Below are 24,637 nucleotides of genomic sequence, written 5' to 3'. Positions count from 1 at the left end.
TTTATAGCTAAATTAAAAATGGATTGGAACGTACGAGAAACTGGACGTCAAGAATCCGTTCGAAAGAAAATAGAAGAATATTGGAAACCTTTACTTAACAGTTTGTACTTCTGTGGTCTGAACTTCGAAAAGAAAACTCTACCGATTACTATAATTGTGTTAATTAGTGCGAGCTTCTATGTTGTTTATTTCACCTGCCAACTAATATTCCTTATACGCAATTCGGCTAAAAGGATGAGAACAGCAGTAATACTTTATTCGACAATTGGAGAAATCATTTCTCTGATTATGTTCATTCATTTTTACGTTAAAAAAGCTGAAATATTCAAATATGTCAGTCGAATTTTTTACGTTTCAAATGGTAAAAATTTTTTATTTACATTATGGCTCAGGGTTATCTTTATCTGGTTTAATTCCTTTCTGTTTTATTTTATACCGTTTATTTTATACTTGAGTTGCGATTTCGATAAGATTCCAATTCTGTGGCCATTGGAGAAACACGAACAGTTTGGGATTTCAGAAAGTGCTGCAAGGACCATCTGCAGCATCTTTCACATTGTATACTCGTTCGTTGTAGTTTCTCCTAGAAATTTTCAATTACTGTTTTTTGTGTGTGTGTGTAAAGAAATCGATTATGCTATTCGAACTTTATGCAATCAGGTAAAGATTTCAGATTTAACACTGAAGGATCTCTCTAAGATTATGAAATCATATGCGGAAATAGTAGATTTAACAAACAGTATTCAAGATATATATTCCCCAATCATGTTTCTCTGGTTAATTTTAATAGGAGGAAATGTTTTAATTGATCTTAGTATTTTCACATCCCCGCCATTCAGAATAGGGGATTTCACTTTTTTCGTAACTATAACTTGTTTTTTAGTTTATTTATTATTTGAAATTTGTTATTCTGCTTCTCGTATCACAGAGACTGCAACAGAATTGGGAAGGATGTTTTACAAATTATCGATTTCACAAGAAGATTCAATTATTGAAACAAAATGTTTTCGTTTTTCCATGAAATGTTTACAAGATTTGCCGGGTTTCCACGCTTGGAAAATATTACCTATGGACAATAGTGTTCTAATAACAATTGTTAGTGTTGGTTTCACTTACACACTCATCACGTATCAAGTAAGTACAGGTTTGTAAGCAGTCATTCAATTAGTGGGAAGTCGTTTAAGGTCCAAATTATTTCTGATTGATCCTATACTCCGCCGTGAACCATATGGAAGTATATCCTTTTAGCATGGACATACTGGTATCTCCGCTTCCTTCATAACTTCTGCCAATAGTTATCGGAAGCCTTCTCAAATATTTTTGCCATCAAACACCACAGCAGACGTTCGAATTGACGTTTGACCAACTTAATTAATTAGTATGATCATAATTGAAATGATTATTTCCATTACACTGCATTTTTATATTTATTGTTATCATTTCAATACAACCACGTTTAAATAATGGTGAACTACTTACGTTGATATTTATAATGAATAATGAATTCATAAAATTTGTACTCGGTAAAAATGTAAAACGTCTTTCTTTTCTTCAAATACAAAATAGATGCACTGTTTACAAGTCTAATAAATATCCATACCTTCACGTTTTGCTTATACGTAGGGCATACCGAAAGCCACGAGAAACATATTTTTATAAATCACAATCTATTAATTATGATAGACTAAAAACATTCTCATAATCTGTATACTATCGACAGCTTCATGAGTGAGTCGTGACGTCATTAATTTTCATCAAGTGAGCACAGACAGTACCGTGTTTTCAGCACTCCAATAGCGTTAGTGTTTTGAATAAAGTGTTATGCAAATCCAGAATAAAGTGTCCACAGGTAGCAAATTGTTTTAAACAGTTGTCTCGTAATCATTTTTGTAATAAAAAAAATCACCAGCAGCCACTTCTCAGCTGTCTACAATGCACCCGCATCTTATTTGAATCCATGTGAAATATTTCAAGAGACAGATTGCGGTCAACATTAAAGAATGCTATACTGTTATTTAAGATAACTAATAAATCGCCATTATTCTGCATCGTAATTCTTTGAAAAAATCGTAAATTACCACCCGGGAATAATATTTCGACCTTTCTTTTCCGTAAATTTTTTTTTTTTTCATTCTTAACCTCATTTATACGTACCAAACTTTTCCTGCAACTCTCGTTAAGCAGACTGTGAGTGCTCGAAAGAAACAAAAGAAAATAAATTCAAATATTCCCGTATACAAAGTTGTTCCTTTCAATAACGTTAGCGGGAAGTGATCCTTTTTCCCACGGACTCGCTTTCTTGTCTAGAGATGACACATCTTCTGAATGTGTCACTTTTGACTGTATCGGGAACATAACATCAAAAAATCGTTATTGGTTTAAACAATCAACGTTTCCTAATAAGGACATTGAAATTAAAGAGGAAGACCCCAAATAAAAGAAGAAAGATCGATTAAAAAGACTTCGTCCATCATCGAGAGTCCTTTTCTTTTTGAAGAAATATGACTGCGATAAAACATTCTATCGTATTTATAAAGAAATGTCTAAGGATTTTAAAAGTTTTCTTGAAAAAAAAAATCTATAGTGAATTGCCGTTCCAAACACTATACGTCCCCTTTTTAAATCAATAAACGACAATGAATTGAAAATTGGAGTTTAATAGAAAGAAATTGGATGCATATTTTGGATACTATTTAACTCAACCACTTTGGGGCTTAATAACTTATGTGCTTTTCATCCAAAATTTCTGAATTTTTGGCGAGTGGTTTGTTTTTAGGGGAAATGACTATTTAAAATTTCGGTGGTTAAAGCACGGCAAGTGTTGTTAATGCAAAGTTTACAGAAAGACAAAGTTATTTAACCATTAAGGCGTATGACAGGCGCCAGTATCACTTTGACTATTCATAATTTTGTTGATATTTGTAATTTATAAATTTGATCTCGTCCATTTTTTGAGTAGATTGTTGTGATACGTGATACTGATTACAAATTATCTTTTCAAAATAAATAAAAATAAACTTTTTAGAGATTAAAAAGCATTTGTCTGCATCAATGTTGTGTGATAAAAGCCATAAAAATTCTTAGGTTTCATTATTTTAATTAGTAAATTTTTGTTTTTGTCTATTAATCTTTTTTTTGAGTTATTATGAATTCTGACTATACAAATAGTTTTCTTTGAATAATTGTAATATTATTTATATCTGTTGACAATAATAAAATAATTAGCGTTGTGACCTTTATTTGGTATTATTAAAGAAAAAACAATTTATTGCTTGCTAAAAAAATCGATGTCTCATGAAAAATGATCAATTTTAATTTATAAAATCTAAAAAATTAATGAATGTGAAAAAATATTTTATTTTTATATCGGCGCCCCTCAAAATTTGGCGCATCGGGCAGTCGCCCGGCTTGCCCGCCCCTTTATCCGGCGCTGACTCTGGTATGGTTTTGGGCAGAGCAAAATTTTCTGCCTACAGCGAACACACTGAAACTGGTTTCTAATTGGCCGACACTGCTCGTGACGTTATTTCGCTACACTCTCGCAGCATAAAGAAACGCGGCCTATATATGTTATTGTGAATGACCGATATCTGGCAAATGTCGACATTCTCTGGTGAATGTCAGCTATATACAAAACGTATATAAAACTGAAACGTAACTCTACTTCTAAATATGAATTAAGACCTTTCCGAATATATTTAAATTCATTAAAAAGAACTGTTAGGCGTTTTCTTCGAAATTGAAAGGCCACGCGGGTATACTATAGATTACTCCCTATGGAATTTCGTGTGTTTGGGTATATATCTGAACTCAGAGGATTGAGACGAGTTCAACGATACTTTACTTTTGGACCGGAGACGAAAAATAAAAAAGTTATCATACTTTTTTCCGGCGATCGCGCGATGATAGGGAGTCGCGTTGCTCTCCGCTAAGTCGGCCTCGCTATCGCGATCGGGAGTCGCGTGCTTGCCGTTAAAATTGCCTTTAGTAGACGTTTCCCCTTTTTTTTTACTTTGAACTATCAAGAACTACCGTGAATCGATCACTAGTTTAGCACATGGCGGCGTGTGGTGGCGCCCGTACGAGAGGTCAGTCGGGCCGCCATGTTCGCTGCCATAAGTAACATTAACCGAAATGGCGATCGCGCGATGATCGGAAGTCGCGTCGCTCTCTCCGCTCTCGTATCGCGTGTTTAACGCTCCGGGAGATGACCGTAGTCCGACGTCACGGTTTGCAGACTTTACCGCAAGATGGCAATACTAGCAACTACGGTGCCGTCTGCATGAAAGTATTAAAAAAGTATGGTAACTTAAAAAGTGTGATAACTTTTTTATTTTTCGTCTCCGGTCCAAAAATAGGGTGCCGTTGAACTCGTCTCGGTCCCCTGAGTTCAAATATATAATCAAAGTCCTGAAATCCCATAGGGAGTAATCTATAGTACACCCGGCCACGCTCCCTAATAAATGACAAGTTATATTTAACGCGACATAAAATTGCACAAATTGTTTTTATATTTTAAATAAACAATTACTTAGAAGCATTAAAATTATTTATCTATCTTTTAATTAAAGTCGTCATTATTTTCAAAATGCACGCATTTTATCCTTAACTGAAATAATTGTTTTTTCCCCCTTTTTTTTAATATTAAAAAAATTAGTTAATGATTTTCCAAATAAAGATTCAGAAGCTTTTACAAAATATATTTTCTCGTTAAATCGATTAAAAGTATTTTAAATTTTTACAAAATAATAAAACTGAAATTACTAAAAAAGTACAAAAACACTTTAAATAATACACACGTGGCAACATAACTCGCGGCAATTTCGCCGAACGGACGATCGTAACGCAGCCCTATCGAAACGTTTATCACGTGACATATGCTCGATCCCAATTGAAGTCGGTTTATTATTTCAATGTTAAATTAATTTTAGTTAATCCACGCCGTGTATTAATTACCCTAGAACGTACCAAATTCTACTTAATTAAATTAACATTGCATTATTAAATGGCATCAGAGGGCGCTAATTCTTTCGCGGTATGTCTGATCAGATAGAAATGAGAGGTTTGTTTTTTAATGTATTTTACGATGATTCGTGAATATTATAAAACAAAGTGACAGCAGAAATTTCGTAAAACAAAATAATAATCGGTTATAAATTAATCTCTTGAACAGATTCTTACAAGAAATTAACAACTATAATTTCGAATATTATATTTTCCTCCAAAAAAACACAAACTTTGCGAAAATATTAACATTCTTTATTCAAAAAGTTCAACCGAGTGGCCACGTGGTGAGGAATTGTAAATTAAAACGATTAATTTCGGTCAATCCACGATATTACGCGACTTATTTTCGCGGAATGTGTCGTTACGTCACAATTTCCAGTTGTCGGATGCATTAGTCACGTGACACACTTATCTAACGTCAAATACTTTCGTAAACATTAACTTATTTATGTAATAAATATCTAAATATTAATTTCGTAGTTAAATTTGAATACATATGGCGTGTTTTACTTCGTTACTGTAAACATGTGAAGTAGTCACGTGGCTTCCGGTCACGTCTTTACTACGAGAAAATGGCGTCTTCCGCGTTGTCAAGAACGGTTTTAAATTATAAACAGACAACAAATTAAAGCATCGATTTCGCTGTTTTAATTGCGATTAACATGCAGAAGAGAAAAATCTTTAACGGTGGAGTATATTTTTTAACAAAATTTTTACAATTTAGTTGTATTAAAACACGTGAAATTGTAAATTAATCAATTACATGATCAATTCAACGTGGTTAATTGTTAACTCTGATTGTTCTTTATATGTGTATTTGTAGACCCTAAAAAAACATAAAAATACAAATAAGGCAAAGCAAAGAAGAAATATACAGTAAATTATCCTTAATGTATTATAAGAAATAAGTATAAAGGATTATAGGATAAGGTAACCATTTGCCCTAGATTTCCAATGACAGTTAATTAAAAGTAAAATTTATATGCTGAGCTAATTTTGATTCCAGTTTCATGGTTAAGTTTGGAGATATTAAGAGCTGATTTAGCAATAAAAACAAACATTGACTTGTCACGTGAGATATAAGTAAATTGAAACGTTGCAGTTTGTTTATTCTATTAGAATGCAGCATGCATGCAGTGAGAATAATAATGTTCCGGAAAAATGTAAATTCTCTTATTTAAAGTATTTGTATTATTATTATTTTGTTGGGTTTAGTTTGTACTCGGTTGACACCGGTGGCTGTGTACTGTTCCGGAGCAGAGTCAAGGCGTAGTGACCAAAACAAGACAAAAATTAAGTGTGTCAGTGTGTGTGTGTCTGTATTGAAGAATTTCCTAACAATATGACGTGTATTCAATGTAGTGGCCTTTGGTGATAGTGAGGTGAGGATATTGTTGTGTGAATCTATGTTGTAGTTGTTGTCTGAATGCTGTCGTGTTTGTTTCGAGTTTTATGATGGTGTAGTAAGTACGGCTGATAAACTCGTTCATTTCCGTTGTCTATTTCATCCGTTGGCATGGTTTTCCAGCCTTTGTGATCTGTGGATGCATTGCCACAGAAACGCTAGGTCTAGGTTGGTTCCTCACATCTGTTGAGGGCATTGCAGTAGCCATGCTTAGGCTGGTGCTACTTTTACCAGCAGTAGCTGAAGGAGATTGTGACCTATTTTTTGAACATGAGTCTCTGTCTAACCCGCAAGTTAATTTGGGTTACGTTTGAGCCGGTATCACACTTAGACCTGGTCACTGCAATGGTAAATATCTCCACAGAATATGGGTGTGATGGTCACTCTTAGCTTCATTTCTCCCCCTTACTGGCATGGGTATCCCTACCAGGAGCTTGTGCTCCAATCTGCATTGCCCTATGATTCAGTAAAATTACAGGGCTCTTCCACCATGTGACCATGGGATAGTTATTATTATTATTCAATACAGAGTGGTTATTGTTGATCTAGAAATAATTTTAATTTCAGTCTTTTTAATCTTAATAAATATACACTATTTCCAAATACAAATTAAAATTTATTGAGAATGATGTATATAATTATTTTTTTTCTTTCTTTAAACTTAAGTCTTCCTCAACTGAGAGGCTGTCCATAAATTATGTTTACATTTTTCTTGAAATTTTTACTCCCCATCCTCTATTGTCCCAGTTTTCCAAGTTTCCATAACCCTTCCCTCTTTGGTTATTCAACAAAACTCAACTCTGCAAAATCTTTACCTCTTTATGAATAATAAAATATATAAACTGTATAAAATTTAATGAAATAAGATGAATGTCCATTGAAGTTCAACCCCTCCTCTCTCCCTTCCAGTATGGACATCATTTATGGATAGTCCCTAATCAATAATTTTAATTTTTTAGCATTTTTTTCATTTAATCTCAATCTAAATATATAAAATTACTTGCCCTGACTGACTGATTGACTGATTGATTCATCACCACCCAAAGCAAACCGCTAAACCTAAAGAGGTGAAATTTGGTACGCAGTTAGGGTACGTCATGAAAACGCACACTAAGAAGACATTTTTTGAAATTCCCCCGCGGGGCGAGAGGAAGAGCATTAAGTCTTAATCGGAAGAACGGCTTCTACTGTGTTATTATAGATGCGATTTTTTGTTTTCAACTACGTTTAGTACATTGAGTACTTAGGGGGTATTAAATTGATAACATTTCAGACATTATTATAAATATTTTTATATATTTAGATTTTTTAACCAAATATTCGAACCGTCTTAAATTCAAATTTGTTATTGCATATTGGTTTGATTATAGAACGATTGTAAACATTCCAGAAAATTGATCAAATTGAAAACAGTTTGTTTGATTTTCAGGAATTCTCATCATTCTTAGCGGTAGGTGTTCTATAACAATTATTATAGTTGTTGAAATACTGAATATAAATGGTGTTTGCTTGCAAAATCCATGCGTGCGAAGTCGTGGGTAACAGCTAGTAATTATATATAGAATTCTGTAATTCTTATTATTATATTGTATCAATTATGTTTTCATCTCCAGAAATTCTTAAAAAAGAATAAAGACATATTGAAAATTAATAAAAATAATAATTTTATTCAAACATGACATATGTTTATATCAGCTGCTGTTGTACTATACTGAATAGTAACAACATGCACTAAAAACTTCTGAAAAAATGAGGAACACTAATATTGGGTGTTAAATTTAACAGCATACACAAATGTAAAATAATTAACCAAAAAACTAGAAGTACTTTTGATAAATCAACTTGTATTCTTCAGGTTAAACTTATATTCTTCATGTTACCTGAAGAAATTGGGTTGCAATTTGAAAAAATTGTAGACCTATAAATTTCCACTATCATTCATTTGTCTGTCTCTCTATCCTTAATCTCAAGAACAAAGATAGATGAAAGACAAAACCAGATATGGAAACCTTAGGGCAGGAGGCTCTGATTAACTATATATGAACTTCTGAGGAAAATTGGAAGTCATATTATTTCAATTCAAAACTTTTCTCCTCAAAGGAGTAAGGTAGATGACTGCATGACTCCATTACTAATGGAAAAGTATGGTGTACAGGGGACAAGACACTACAGTACTAATTTGAGGTGGAGAGCATATATTTTGAGATGGTGGCTCGTTGGATTTTAGCAAGGAAACAGTGGGGATGCATGTTCTAACCTAACCTGTTCTAATAATTTTGTTGGTAATAATTATGGTAATTTATTAGAATAGGTTAGGTTAGAACGTGCGTCCCCACTGTTTCCCTTCTTCTATTTGCTGGAATCAGAGACGAGTCGCCATATTGGAACCATAGGTAACATTAACCGTAATGTTTTTTATTTGTAAAGCTTTTGTAATTTTTGGATGAAAGCACTTGTAGCTTTTTGTTAATTTATATTATAAACTTATAATTGTATATGTTATTAATTTAACTTTAAAAGACAGTGTTATTCCTTACTTTATTCTATGTTTTATGTCTTAAGACATTTATGGATAATTTTTAAGAATTTTTTTATTAAACTTTTGAGTTGTTAAGTTTAGTAGAATATAGTTTTTATTTAATTAAAAGTATTATCTATTTTATTATAGTTAAATTTTGTTAATCTGGTACTATGTCCTATTTTATTTATTTTGTAACAAAATCAAAATTGTCAATCTTAATCTTTTGCGCTTAACATTGATGATATTGATTAAAGAGTTCCGAACATGAAAGAAATAAAGCTTTTTTTTTTTTATCTTGTGCATTACTGTTTTATCAGTTGCATGATGCGGAATTGCTGATTAGATTTAATTTTAAATCAGACTGTTTAAAGCTTAATAAATTGTACGTGGAAAGTTTAAATAAAAGACTTTCTCCTTTTTATTATTTATCTGAATATTACTTTTGTGTTAAATGAAACTATTAACAATTAATTTTGCTGAAGTATTAAACTGACGTTGCAGTTTTTCTTAATAGTTTTGAGTATTACATTTAATATTTTGAAACATTTTATTTCATTTTTGAATGCATTAACATATAATGTTCCTTGAATAATAGGAATGATCCAAATATATATTTCAACTGTTTAAAACTGTTTATTATTTCTCGATTGCACAAACTTTTACTTCAAAACATGTAAACACCAATAATTCTTTATGTCATTCTGCTTTCCTAATTATTCCATAAACCATTGATACATTCATTTTCATACATCAAAACTTATAATGTCAAACAAAACACTTCAATATTTTATAATTAATTTTCTAAGATCAAGTTTATCAAAATCTTGTGGTAAAATGTCAGCCTACATTATAGGAGTTTTAGATTTAAATTCAAATCCATAGTTGATAACGCATTCAGTTGTTATACAATACTGTTTTATCTCTCATTTATGCTAGCTTCTCCCATTATGTAGTGGGTCTACTGCAGAAAATACTTAAAATCTTTCAAAAAATTTTTTCAATAATTATTGGGAAGAGTTAATTAATATATAACATTTATTAAATCCAAAAGATGATAAAATGTTTTTCTTAATGCATTATAATTTTATTTCATTAAAACACTAGTAGTAAAACTTTCTGTTTGACTTTAAATTAAAAAACGTATGTAAAAATTAACAATTACGTATCTGTGGTAAGGTTGAATACTTTTCAAGGTTATGTTTGTGTTCAGTTGAATACTTCCAACTATATAATACTAATTTCTATTATATATTATGCAGATGAAATTTTGTAAGTTTTAGCTCTGTTATTGTAAGTTATGGTATCATTTTATCTGTGCAAAACTTTTGTAGAAACATTGTGTTTGGATTGGTAACATGATTGAATTCCATTGTTTTTTTCTTTTTTCTTTATTTTTTTTGAAAAAATTATCTTAAATTAATTGATATTTATGTACTTCCCTACAAGCCTGTTCCATTGTATTTAAATTTGATTTTTTTTTTTAAATGATCAAAACAATTCATTTTAGTTTATTACTTCTGATGTAAAACTTAATGATGTGTGATTATTTTGAAACCATTTACAGGTATACGTCGAGTTATGTCGTTCTCGATTATACGTTGTTTGTCAAAAAAGTATATGGAAAAATAAAAATCAAGTTTAAGTCATTTTATTCGACTTTACATCCGTTTGCCACAAATACTGAAGTCGTAATATCACTAGAAAAGCGTTGAAAGCACATAAAATCATATTAAAATATGTACATTTACAGTAAATGTTAATATAATCGTCGTAAATCCTAGAGAACGAAACATGAAAACATCTGTGTTTCTGTGTTGTTGTCTTATTTTGCGGTCTTTAAGTGCTCATTATTGGCATTTTCCACCGTAGTTTCGACTTACGTCATCTCTCTTGGAACCAGTTACCGATGTAAGGCGAGTAATTGGTTCCAGGCCTGTACTTAAAAATTCTTATTAATATTATTTCCTAACCATATTCAATGTTTCTTTGAAATATTATTATTGTCTCTTAAAATATTATTTGAAATTATTTCATTGTTGATTGCTTTGCTAATAATTACTTTCTTCATCATTTGAGAGAAATGTGTTTTTAAGTTTCATGAATATTTCTGTAAAATACAATGAAATGAGTCTGTACAAAGATATGTAAATAAAACAATATTTATTTTATTGAAAGAGGATCAAAAGATAAATGACAAAATTTCTAATACTGTGATGGAAGCAATCAATTATTTCATATATATTGTTGCCAACTGTCACGTTGTACCAACGTTTAACAACATGTGTTATTTTCAAAGCTGTTTAATATTTTCTTAAGCATTCTCAGGTACAATTGCTACTAATGTATAATTAGAATAATAAAATATAAAAAATTAATAAATTATTATACAGGGTGACTTATTATGTAAGAAATTAACTTTACATACTTCTTAATTAATAAGATTATTAAGAATTAATAATTATCCGATATTTTAAGAATTACATAACGGGTATTATTTACAATAAGAAAGCTTTTGAATATTTAAAACTAGAAACTAAAATATAGTCTTCATTATGCAATTAGTCGGTCGTCACAAACCATCATTAGTTGGTTTGTGTCTACATTTATCCGTGTCTTTGCTTCAATACGAAACCAAAGGTTTTGAAACAAATTAAAGATGATAAACTTCTTCAAGCACCTGATAATATGTGGAATAAACAGAGGAAAATGTAAAATAGGAGTTTAATTTCTCATTAAAAATTTTTAATAAAAAAATCATTTAATTAAAAACATTTCCTAGATTTTTATATCATTTATTGCCAGGAGAAAAATTTTTGTAAATTTTATATATTCTTGATGACAGTTTATTATCTAATACTTCATTTTAATTAACACTGTAATGAAAACTTTTTATAAACTGGCATTTATGTTACATAGAAAAAATAAAAAAGTTAATTATTTAATTTTACTTATTAATTAATTTAAAGATTAGTTTTATAAATATTGCTAGTTTGTGATTATGTACAAAAATCACAACTGATTAAGCCACACTTAATGTTGTCATGTCAATCTACTGTTTGACAAAGTTGATTAATCATGAAAAATGATTAAGAAGTCATTGTAATAGAGTTATAATATCTACATTATAAGATCTAGATTATTTAGAACATTTAATCCACATTAAATTTAATTTTCAGAGAGTAATCTGTGTAGAATATACTTTGTGTATATGTGTGTGTATCTATATATTTATATTACATATTTTTTTTTCGTAGATATGTCTACTGTATGTAGCGTGCATGGATGTAATTCTGATTATAGAAGTAATGGTGAACACGTTACGTTATTTGCTGTGCCTGAAAAAGAACCTGACAGAAGTATATGGTCACAGGGAGTCAAGACTGATTTTCGCAAATTAAAAAATCCCGTCGTTTGTCTAAGACATTTCGACGAATCGCTGATTCTTAGATACGAAACAGTTCTTATTAATGATAAAGAACGAAAATTTTGTAAGAAAATTCCAGTGCTGAAAGCTGGAGCAACTCCAACAATTTTGCCAGATGTTTTTTTAAATGTACAGGTGAGTTCTTCTAATCCGTGTTGGAATTATTACAAAGTATGCAGCATAACTTTTATTTAGATTAAGAAAAATTATGTTGGATTTATTTTTGGATCGTGTTATCCAAACAATGATAAATTCATTCGAAAGATGAACAAATTTAAAATAATATAGACCTAACAGTCTTATAATTTAAATATTTTATTATTAATCATTGATATTAGTATATTCTGTTTACAGTATTTGTCGTCATTGCATATATATTATTATATTTTTAAATGATTTTAAAAATCAATTATTTTAACAGTAAATGTTAGATATGTATGTATAGATAATCTTTGTATAATGCAGCACTTAAACTATGTGGTTTTGATATAAGAGTTCATATGAAATCATTTGTGTATCATATTCAAAGACAATTGGATATTTGTTTAGCACCATACAGCAAACTTCAGAAATAGTTGCGACAGAACACTTGATGGACTCTCTTAATCGACTTCTTGAAAACTAAACTAGCAGAAGTTGAAAGTTATAGCAATGTCCAAAAGATTTCAAGCATTAAAGACATCCAGCCATTGGACTGGATGTCTTTAAATAAAGAATATCAGCAAAACGTTGATTTAGAAGATAGTAAAGCAACTAAAATTTATTGTTGTGTCAAAGATTGTTATGAACAATTCTTTACTTGAATTTATTTTGTGTCTGGTTGTTGTCTGTTGGTTTTATTAATGGCCATCAACATTTGTTGTAATACCGGACTTATTACATGCAGTATAGGAAATATAGCCCAATTACGAAGTCATCAACGTTTATTGGTTTATATTAACTGGGGAATGCATTTCGGACCTTCTTGTATAGGGGCAAGAAGGTCCGAAATGCATTCCCCAGTTAATATAAACCAATAAACGTTGATGACTTCGTAATTGGGCTATATTTCCTATACTGCATGTAATAAGTCCGGTATTACAACCAATGTTGATGGCCGTTAATAAATCTTACATAGCTTTATTTTATTAATTTAGTAAGTTTGTTTTGTTTTATTAAATGAAATTTTTTGAATTAAATAAAACTGTTTTTTCTTACACGAGAGATAAAATTTATATTTAAAAAAAAAGTTTTGGGACATAAACCCACTTTTTATATATTGATATAATCCTTGTAAAATTACTTCATTTAATATTCTAAAAATAAATATAATAGAAAATTAGGTAAATTACTAAGTATAATAAATTAATTTACAATAATAAATAACTGTTTATGAAAATTAAATAATTGTAACATACTTAATTTTGTAGGAAAGCAATTGTATTCAGAAGAAAGAAGAAATATCAGAACCTATGATTGTTTCAAAAGCAAATGAAATAATTGGTGAGAATCATCAACTTGAAAATACCGCTGCAAATAAACTTACTGTTGTGTCATGTTTTAATAATGTTGCTCATGAATCAGATTTGTCCATAAAACCTAATACATCATCTGTTCTTCATTATTCTAATTCTACATTGGAACCAAATGTAACAGCAAAAGAAAATCCTGGTAATATTGGTTTAATGATGGAATGTAATGAAGAATTATTGACACAGACTCAATTAACTGCATACCAGAAAATGGACCAAAATGATGATAACATCATGAAATCTTTAATTAATTCATCAACTGATGAAATTGTTTGTACAACTAATCAAAATGTCATTTCTGCCAACAGTTTTATTACAAGTAAACCTATAGATGTAAATGTTCCAGTCACTTCTACAAATCTGAATATTCCTCCCACTACTACAGTTTCCAATTTACCTATATTAAATAAAACATTTTTCATTACTCCTCTAACTCCTCCGATTATGCCTATTTCAAAATCAACAACAACTGTAAATAACAATTCACCAGTGTTTACTAGTGGACAAATTAAGACAACTACCACAATCATTGTTGGAACTAACACATCTACAAATGTCATTTCTAAGATGCCAATTTTATGTCTTCCAAAAGAGACGTTTGGTCTTAAACAGACACCAATAATGATAGCACAATCGCCAATCCAAGTAGTTCAAAGAATACCTCAACGATCAATTTTGTTACCTAAAACATCTACTGTAAGTATTAATGAGACTTTTTAAAATTATATACACAAATTTAATGAATAATTCAACTGGAAATAAATGATAGGGAGCTGTTTTTCATAAGGACTAGAAAATTACTTTTTTTTTGTATTTTTTCAGGCATGAAAACATTAAATTGTTGAAGGCAATATCATTCCAGACTTTCTTACTCGAGTAAGAAAGTCTGGAATTCTATTGCCTGGAATGCTATTGCATCTACATAACTTGAGGTTAGTAGATGCACATCTGAAATTAAATTTTGGGCTGTTGTTTTTAATAGAAACTAATTTTAGTATCTATTAAGTTCTGAAGCAATTTAGAATTGAAGAGCTTATTTCCAAAGTGACGTATCTCCAGAAAATACAAATTTTCGAAAACAACACGTTTTAAATAATTGCTTTAAATGTTAAGGTAAAAACTTAATTTTTGGTACAGAGCTTTATTTTTATATTCCGAATATAGATTTAACAGTGAAAAAAATCCCGAGGCAAAGGAAATAGTAGTTTTGGTACTTCAAATCATGGACTTGCATCACTTTGGGACAAATTTGCAGTATTTAAATGGATAATGTAATAAAAACAATAAATAGGTGGTCAAAAACTTTTAATATATAAAAACAAAAGAGAATATACAAAATATGATACAAAACAAAAATGAAAATCACACAAACCTTGTTCATACGACTGAAGATAATAAAAAACGGTGTTTAAAAAACTGTACTAATTCCAGAAGAAAGAAAAAAGTTATTGATTACATAAAATTAATAAAAATCATAATGTAATCGTTCTGTCACAGTACCTATTTAGAATCAATCACTTTCTAAACAAGAAAACGCTTTTTGTAAAATGTCATTGCATCATGCCTATCACTTATTCCCAGTTTATTTAAAAGTTTCTTCACATCATCTATCTTTTCCAGCTTAACTTTTTACCTCTTTTTAAGATTGTATGTTTGCACATCCCCGATCTATCAGAATCATACTGTTTGCAACAAACATATTCAGAGTTTATTCTGATTACTTTCATTTTATATATAGATATACCTCGAGTTACTTTGTTCTCGATTCTACATCATTTGTCAAAAAAGTATATGGAAAAATAAAAATCAAGTTTAAGTCATTTTATTCGACTTTACATCCGTCCGCCACAAATACTGAAGTCGTAATATCACTATAAAAGCGTTAAAAGCACATAAAATCATATTAAAATATGTACATTTACAGTAAATGTTAATATAATCATCATAAATCTTAGAGAACAAAACATGAAAACATCTGTGTTTCTGTGTTGTTGTCTTATTTTGCTTGGTCTTTAAGTGCTCATTATTGGCGTTTTCCACCGTAGTTTTGACTTACGTCGTAACTACACAAGTAAATCCGAACGTCGCCTCTCCTGGAACCAATTATTGACGTAAGGCGAGGTATACCTGTACTTTAAAATCCATTTTTGACTTAATGTGAGAATGAGTCATAAGTTTCCAATTACCAAGTTGCTAGTCTTTGCCAAGTACATGTATTTGTTCTATATGTCCAAAAATTTTATTGTAGTCTTATGGTAAAAGAAGCAGTTCAGTTTTCTTAACATTTTTTGTACCCTTCCAAAGGCCCTATCTATGGGTAAATAACTGTGACCTCGCACTGGATATGTAATTTCAAAAATTACACTATATATATCTGAAAGTTTACTTAGCATTATTAATAATGTGTAATTTTTGTTTTGTGCACAGCATCCATCACGAAACAAATAAATTTTCTTTATTTTTGGATTTTTCTTACAAAAATTTCTACAAAATAAGGATGCGACCTCTTTCTAGCATATCGACTAAATACTTTTTGAACTTCTCCAGAAAATGTGGCCATTATTAAAGAAAAGATTAGGAAAACAATCAAACACACTAGCACTTGCACTTCAGAAAGCAGTCATTACTGTGAAATAGTCATGTGACCAATATACACTTTGTAATTGGTTGTTATGGAAATGCGACAGTTTGGAAATAAAAACAAAACAAAAAAACGTCACATTTGAAAAGAAAACCAAGTTTTTGATACATTTTTCAACAGAAAAACACCCGTTTCAGAAAAATATATATATCACTATAGAGAAGCATATTATCAATGTGTTGAGGCTATGAGCTAAAAGAAAATAAAAAATGGAGATACATCACTTTGGAAATAAGCTCTTCAATTAATCATTGACTGTTGCATGACAATATTTAGTTTTAACATTGTAACATTGTCGTGTTCTGTTCTTTATAGTTTATGCACAATAAAGATTATTGTTAAATAAACTAAGAGTAAATAAAGCAAGGTAATATATTATTATTACTCTATATTAAATTTTCATTCGTTTTCACTGATTAAAGCATTAGATGATAAATATAAACATCCTACAAAACCCAGTTCATTACTATAGAACTATACCAATTGCTGTATATAGCCTGATATTAAACAGCAGTTGGTGTAGCTCTACGTTAGAGAATATATGAACTATGTTAAAAAACTTGTGGTGATATTATTAAATAAATTAATGTTAGAGTTTTTTTTAATTGCAGATTGAGTAAATCTATGCTTTTTTTTATTTCAGGTTACAAATTTGAATAATGCGACAGTAAATACGTTAGCAACTACACTTTTAAACAATAAAAAAACTATTGCTAATTCATGCAAAGTACTTGTAGATATAAAGACTGGTGCTATAATAGGAACCTTAAATGTACCTCCAGCTGTCTCTGCTGACTCTGAAAATAAATCTCCAGGTAATTAATATCTAAATTAAATTAAAATTTTAGTAAATTATATGCTTTCATCTACAGTAGAGAGTCATTAATCCGAACCCCGGTTATCCGAACGATTTTCAGTCGGACTGTGTCGTGCCGAATCAAAGGTTTTTGATACTAGATTTACTTCTAAAGTATAATTTTCATGTTTTTATATTCTTCAATATATTTATTTTGTTTGTACAAAATAAAGAAATAATTTTTAACGATACAATAGCCTCAACTATTATTATAAAAATTTTTGTTAGGCTTAAAATCGATGAAAATTCGACACGAAGCGACACGCAACGAAGAAAAATTCAACACAAAGCGACACGCAACAGAGAAAAATTTGAACATCGGACGGGTTAATATATTTTTTCATACATAATCGGTTATCCAAAAAATCAGTTATCAGAACAACCCCAGTCCCCATTTGATTCAGATTAACGACTCTCTACTGTATATTTGTTGTCATAAATTTCAGAACTTTATCTTATGCAAAACCCTATTTTTTAAATTATTTCATTTAAAATATTATGTTTTCATGAAATCTTAATCTCACTCATTTTAACAAGAGATAATTAACTTATCACATTATAAATTCAGTGCTCACTCATGTTTAGTTAGAATCTAATTTATAATTTCTTAATTGATTATATAATTTTTAAGAATATAGAATAGTTCCAAAATTTGTAATTAAGTAACACCAACTTCATAGTGTGCTATAAATATAAATATTTCAACTTTCTATTATGGAAAAAGACATAAAGCAAAAATATATACATTCAGGATAAGATTTACCGCCGACATCTTGGCGGTAATTGTTATAACTACCGGAGATTCGAGATGGACGATCACTTAATTTTGACAGTTAGTTTTAATGCAGTTATAATAAAAAACATAAAATAAAATTCTGCGTAGAGATTAAATATCTTAAAAAATATATAAATTGCCACGTACAGTTTTTAAAAATAAATAAAAAACTATGTATAAATCATATAACAAAATCCGAGTAGAAAACTTCTTATAGAAATATCCGAGGAGTGTCAGAAATAGTATAAATAGGTATTTTTCATAATTACAAAAAATTCTCTCAAACAAATACTCAATATTACCAAAATATTTATTTCTTTAATAATTAGGAATAAATACTGGATTTCTTTCATCATTTTTTTCATAAGCTGCTTAAATAGTGTGAATTGATTCAATGATTATTAATTATTTTTTTTAGTAAATAAGAATTGTTCTATCAATTTAAAAATTTAGCTAATTATTAAACTTTTAGTTGCTTTGCTAAGACACTTCTATAGATTGTTCAGAGCTCACTATTTTTATATCGTTAAAATGATCAGAACATCCTGAAATATAATAAATTATAAGTTTTTAGTGATATTAGATTAAACTACTTAACCAATTACTTGATCCAAACAAATCATTAGAGTTTTCAGACTGAAATTTCAAATAGCATTCCATGATATGAATGAAATTCTTATTGTTTTCTTTAGTGAGGTTGCGGCCGAAGTTTTCGTCTCTAAAATGTGAACGTCGAGTGCCTCTTACGAGATAGGGGCACTCGACGTTCGTGTTTTAGAGACGAAAACTTCAGCCGCAACCTCACTTTTATCCATTAATTTATTATTATTACTTTTATTTCTTTTCTAGTAAGAACTATTAGTAAGTGTTACATTCAACTTGATGTATTATTTAATTTCTTTAATTTAATTATATAGAAATCAAAATATCAAGAGAATTATTAACCAGTTAAGTTTGATTTTTTTTATTAAAAGCAGACACAACAACAAGTGTTAATACAGGATATAAGATACATTATTTTGATAACAACACTACAACAACACAGTTACATTTTTGGCAGTAGTGTGTAAAATATTTTCGAGAACAATACAGTAAGCTTGATACAGTACAAATAACTCAAACTCCGAATTTAAATATGACAAAAATGGAAAAAATTTTATAAATGTAGTGAGATAATCTCAGGATACCATCTTTATTATGATTTAGTTTTTATTTGTATTATTTCTATTTAGATATACTAATTTTTTTTTTTTTTTAATGTTTATTATGTGTTTTAAAGATACTTAATTATTCACACTTTTTTAATTTGAAATTTAATATATTTAAATTTTATAATATTAATGTTACTAAATTAACAAAAATTTATTAGACTTTATATGTATTAATACTTATTTTATTTTTTCATTTTTCTATAAAATAATACCTTATTATAAATTTTTTTTCTTGTATTCGATATTCAGAGTGCAGTAATTTAAAATGAAAAAAATTTATTTTTTATTAATATTTCATTAATTTTATGCAAGATGATTTAGAATTCTTATAGCAAAACTTCCAAAAAAATAATAAATAAAACAGTTTTTAAATTCATTAAAATTTAATAACTTAACTCAATTAATTTGTGTGTGTAACTATTAAGATTTTAAGTTTTTGCTTACATTTAAATAAATTTTAATGGCATTGATATTACCAATTTAATTTACGACAGCTTCTACAATCCTTCCATTGTCTTCTGTTATTTTTTCATTTATACAATCTATTCTTTTCCTTGGCCTACTGCCATTTCATCTTTCTTTCACTTCAAATGCCTTTATCTTTTCAAAATATGGCTATATTTGCCATATTCTTTCATTCCTGATCTTATCTAATCTTGTCATTTTCGGGCATAAAATAAGTTGGGGTGTGTTCAGTTTACACTTAAGACATAACACCTGTAATTCTAAGTTTGTTTGAATATTTAAATTATTGTGTATATGAACTATTTATTGAGTTTTACACATTGAACACAATAAGGGTTGAGTTATACACAACAGTGACCGTTTGGTGCAGTAATATTGATAAATATCATACATAGCCAATCAGAGTTTCGTCTACGACACTTGTATGATTGACAGAATACAGATCATGTGTCGTAGAAGAAACTCTGGCTATGTGTGATATTTATCGATACTGCACTGTGCCAGCACATCACTGTTGTGTGTAACGTGACCCTAATGTAATAAATTTCATGTCAATAACATTAAGTAATCATTATTTTTTAATGTTAAATATTGTTTTAAAAAAATGTAAATGCATTTGTAAAGAATAATGTTGTAGAAAATAAAATACAAAAAATAGAGTAGCTCCTAATTTAACTTTTAAGTCTTAAATTGCTGTTAGAATGCAAAATTAGACTAATGTTTATACGTCTTGAAGGTGTTATTTGACACTCTGATGAAATTGTTTGAGACTTAAAATATGTTGTTTGTCTAATATTGTCTAATAATGATGGTTTCACTTCATTGATGCATTATCTTACCATGTATTAATTTTTAAGAGAAATATATTGTTTTATATGAAATATATGGGATTTTTTAATTAAAGTGGAATATTTTCAAAAAATTAAAATAAATTGCATTTTCTTTGAAGCATTCAAAGAAAATGCATTTTAAAATTTCTATAAAATAATATTTTATAGAACTTTACTTATACTAGTATATCATAAGCAATGATTTGTCTGTTCTTCAGTTATATTCAGGCAATATTCAAGTGTACTACATTATAAGTTATAAATTTCTAAAATCTTTTAGAATATATAGTGTCAAACTGAAGAATATGAAATAATTTTCTGATTAAGTTATAGAATTTTGCAATTCTTTTAATTGTATACCTTCCACAATCAAAAAATTTCCTTTATTATTATTATTATTTATCTAATATATAAAGAAGAAAGTTTATTAGTTTGTTCTTTATATATTTTGACACAGTTTGAGCAAATGCCAATGAAAGTTTTCAGGGACCATTCTCTCATCCAGGAGGAGCTCAATGACTACTTTAGGTTGAATTACTTTAATCTCTCACCTGCAAAAGGCTCCTCTTTCTATCTGACCTCCTGGCATTTGAATAGGAAAATTACTTACTGTAATAGAAACCAGCCAGTGAGCACAAAATGTGGTTCTAAGGGTGCCAAGTTCAAATATTTGGTTCACTTTTTGCAAAATTTCATTGGTTTGTCAATTACCATTTTGTATTTAGCTGTGAATTTTACATTAGAGTTAACATTAGAAAAACTTTTTACCATTCTGAAACCGTGTTGTTAATCCTATTTGTTTTTTTTGAACTGAATTGGAAACAAAAAGATGAAGGAATGCCAAGTGATTGATTAATTACACTACATAGTGTTTAAGAAACAAATTAGAAAAAATTTGGATATCTTGAATTATCTTCTCATGCAGGCATAAGTCAATGACAGTTTTCTGTTGAAAAATATCAATTCCTGTCTACCTGTTTAACAATGAAATTGCACCATTCTGTACCATCTGTGTGTGTTGCAATAAGCATGACAATGGTAGGCTAAAATAACCAAACACTTAATATGATTTCCATCATAACGTTTGTTGTTCTTACTTTTTGCCTAAGCAGCACTGGACATATCTGCTAGTTAGATAAAATGGAATGGCTGTCTGCCTGCTTTTTACACTTCTATATCCTTTGACTAATCTGCACCAGGTTTTTCATAGATACTCTGGAATCCTGTGGAAAATATAGACTACTATAAAAGTTTGACACCCCTTATTAACTTCTAAATTATGTGACTGACTTGGACTGAATTTTTTATATAGGCTACCACAAAACTTGAATCCCTAGCCTTTTCCTTGATTATTTTTATTTTAATGCTTAGCTTTATCACTTTTTACCAGGGCAGTACCAGTCATATTTTCTAGTGTAGACCTGACCAGCTTATAATGGAGAGTGATTGACTTAAAAAAAGTGATTTAGTCAAAAAATATTGATGATTACGCTTCATTTTTGTTCCATGAAAGCTTAATAATCCACTCTAATGAAATTATTCTGTAAAACATAGTTGTATTTATGTATTGCACAATAACTCATTCCAGTTTATCTCATTTTGGTAAAGAGACTAAGATATAAATTAAACAATATCATTTATTTTTCTCCACAAAAAATTGTATTTCTTTCTGTCACAGAAATCATAAGTTTTGTTCTCTTTGGCACACTTATTTTACACCGAACTGAATTATTTAAAATTCTGCATTCACCTCTCAGTGAGTTAATGTACAGAGGATACTTTCCATATTCTCTTCTATGTTATTTCTTAATAATAACCGTTGATTATGTCTCAGACATCTAAAGCTCACATTCTGCCATTTTGGTTTTGGATGACTTGCAGCATCCTTTCACATAACTTCAAAAATTGTTTGAGGAGTTATTTTATTTCCACAAACCGTATCATCTTACGTCAAATACCTTTCTTGTTATATTGTTTCAAAATGTATGCATTACTTTATGACTAACTTGTATATCAGTTTGTTAAATAAAGCTAAATTTCACTTTAAAAAATCTCATATATAAATATTAAACAGAGATATTACAAAAATTTGGTTAAAAATCAATCTGATCTTTACATGAAGTGATTGGAGATGGGAAATCTCTGAAATTAAGTGCAGTAAATGAGAATTTGAAGTCGTCTACTGAAACTGCAGCAGAAAATAACCAGTGTGATAACCAAACAGAAAAAAAATGCCCTGATACACCCGGTAAGTGTTAATTTTTAAGATTTTTAGAATATTATAGTTAAATACAATTAAATTAATTAATTAACAGAGTGATTATAAGAATTATTATATAAACATTACAAGTTTAAATGGAGTTAAATGAAAATTTAAAAATGAAATACCATATTAAACATTTTATAATGATTAAAAAAGCACTTCAATGCACCAAAAAGTTCAACATTGTTTAACTCACATATCATATTTTAATGTTTGTTGATAAATCTATGAATACATTATATTTGTGCATAGATAAGTGCTACTTAATGACACGCTGCATGTAAGATGAAGGACCTGTAAGACTATAATGGAGCTGAAAAATTTATCACCTTTACCATTTCTATATTTAGATGCGTAAATATTAATCATTGTGTTACATATATCCTATATGAGTAGTAGATATATATATATATGTAGGTTTGTCTAAGTACTGGTACATGCTGTTATTCACTTAATAGTATATTTCTTGGGACTTATTCCATTTATACATGGCACATACCTGTATTAAGATCAAGTGTTAAATTTTCAGTGTAAAAAAATTTAGAAAATAATATAAAAGCCAAAACTTGAACCAAAGACAAAACTAAACATCAGATTAATTTTTACTTAAATTATTACTAATTAATGATATCTATACGAGGTTGCACACACTACCTACTGTTGTACCAAATTTCTATAATTAATTAAAAAGTTAACCATAACTCAGCTTGAAATTAATTTCAATGTTTAAGCTTATTCTTGGTTGAAGATTTCTAAATTTTCTTGTTAAAAGCTTAAAAATGTGAACTTGATGTAAACTTGTAATAAGAATAGATACAGGTACTGATATAAATGCTGATATTCCTTATCAGGACCTTCTAAATCACATCAACCACTATAAAATACATACACACACACACACAAATTTTGGCTGTTTCATGACTAGTAATAATGAAAAATATAGGAAAATATTCAACAGTTTGACATATAAAATTATGAATTTACTCAGTTATAATCTAGTGTTAATTATTAATTTCTATAGTATATAAAATAATTTTCTGTACTACTACATAGTACCTGTACCTAACTATTATAAACTTACATTTAATTTATTTACTGTATTTATTATATGAAATAATTACAGGTACAAAACTGTCCGAGCTGGAAAATTATTACTATGCATGTAGACAGCCACGAAGAAAAATATGCATTCCATCTGAGTCTCATCTGTTGTTTAAGGTATTAAAATTAAACTAGCAGTTGTTTTATTTTTTTGTATTATATTAGCATTGTGTTTAATTTTTGCACCTAGTAATAGAATTAATGGACTTGTCAACAAACAGGATTACAGAGATTAATGCTTAGATAAAATTGAATTAATAAGAAGATAATTACACTTAAAATATTACAGCTCTGGCATTATTTATAGAGAAATTTAATTATCAAATAAATTTTTATTTTAAATAATTTAGAAAAATTTAGATATGAAATTCATTGCCTAATTTAAACATTACCTTTAAACTAGTCAAGCATAGTGAATAAATATTTTTAGTTGTGCTCTTCTTTAGCACTACTTTAATATTTGCATCATCTCTGATTTATATGAACAAAAAATGTTTTAATATTAATAAAAATATAATAATAGGAAGAAGAAACTTTTCAAAATATAAGCAGTAATATCTAATAAACAAATAAACAGGTGCTCTCATACTTACGAACAGGTTAGGCTTTTGAGGTTTTGTCGTGAGT

The 24,637-nt window shown here is 29.0% G+C and overlaps 1 protein-coding gene across 3 annotated transcripts in view; it reads left to right on the top strand.

Annotated features, from left to right (window-relative positions):
* The first annotated feature begins 5,030 nt into the window (after positions 1 to 5,030).
* LOC136975570 (zinc finger protein 280C-like) overlaps positions 5,031 to 24,637 on the top strand; it is a 34,556-nt gene continuing 14,949 nt past the window's right edge. Inside the window, exons 1-6 of one of the 3 annotated variants that reach the window (XM_067270659.1) lie at positions 5,031 to 5,062; positions 12,188 to 12,492; positions 13,767 to 14,564; positions 17,153 to 17,324; positions 22,769 to 22,894; positions 24,033 to 24,127. In XM_067270659.1, coding sequence (XP_067126760.1) covers positions 5,038 to 5,062; positions 12,188 to 12,492; positions 13,767 to 14,564; positions 17,153 to 17,324; positions 22,769 to 22,894; positions 24,033 to 24,127 — 1,521 coding nt within the window. In that variant the 5' untranslated portion in view covers positions 5,031 to 5,037. Of the gene's footprint in view, positions 5,063 to 5,465; positions 5,695 to 12,187; positions 12,493 to 13,766; positions 14,565 to 17,152; positions 17,325 to 22,768; positions 22,895 to 24,032; positions 24,128 to 24,637 lie in introns of those variants that run through there. The other 2 variants (XM_067270658.1, XM_067270660.1) reach the window with 2 other exon arrangements.

The sequence above is a fragment of the Centruroides vittatus genome, unplaced genomic scaffold (genome assembly GCF_030686945.1).
Source record: "Centruroides vittatus isolate TY-2023 unplaced genomic scaffold, ASM3068694v2 contig_375, whole genome shotgun sequence".
Classification (NCBI taxonomy): Eukaryota; Metazoa; Arthropoda; class Arachnida; order Scorpiones; family Buthidae; genus Centruroides; species Centruroides vittatus.
Note: the sequence above shows the minus strand (reverse complement) of the source record. Positions and strands in the feature narration are given on the sequence as shown.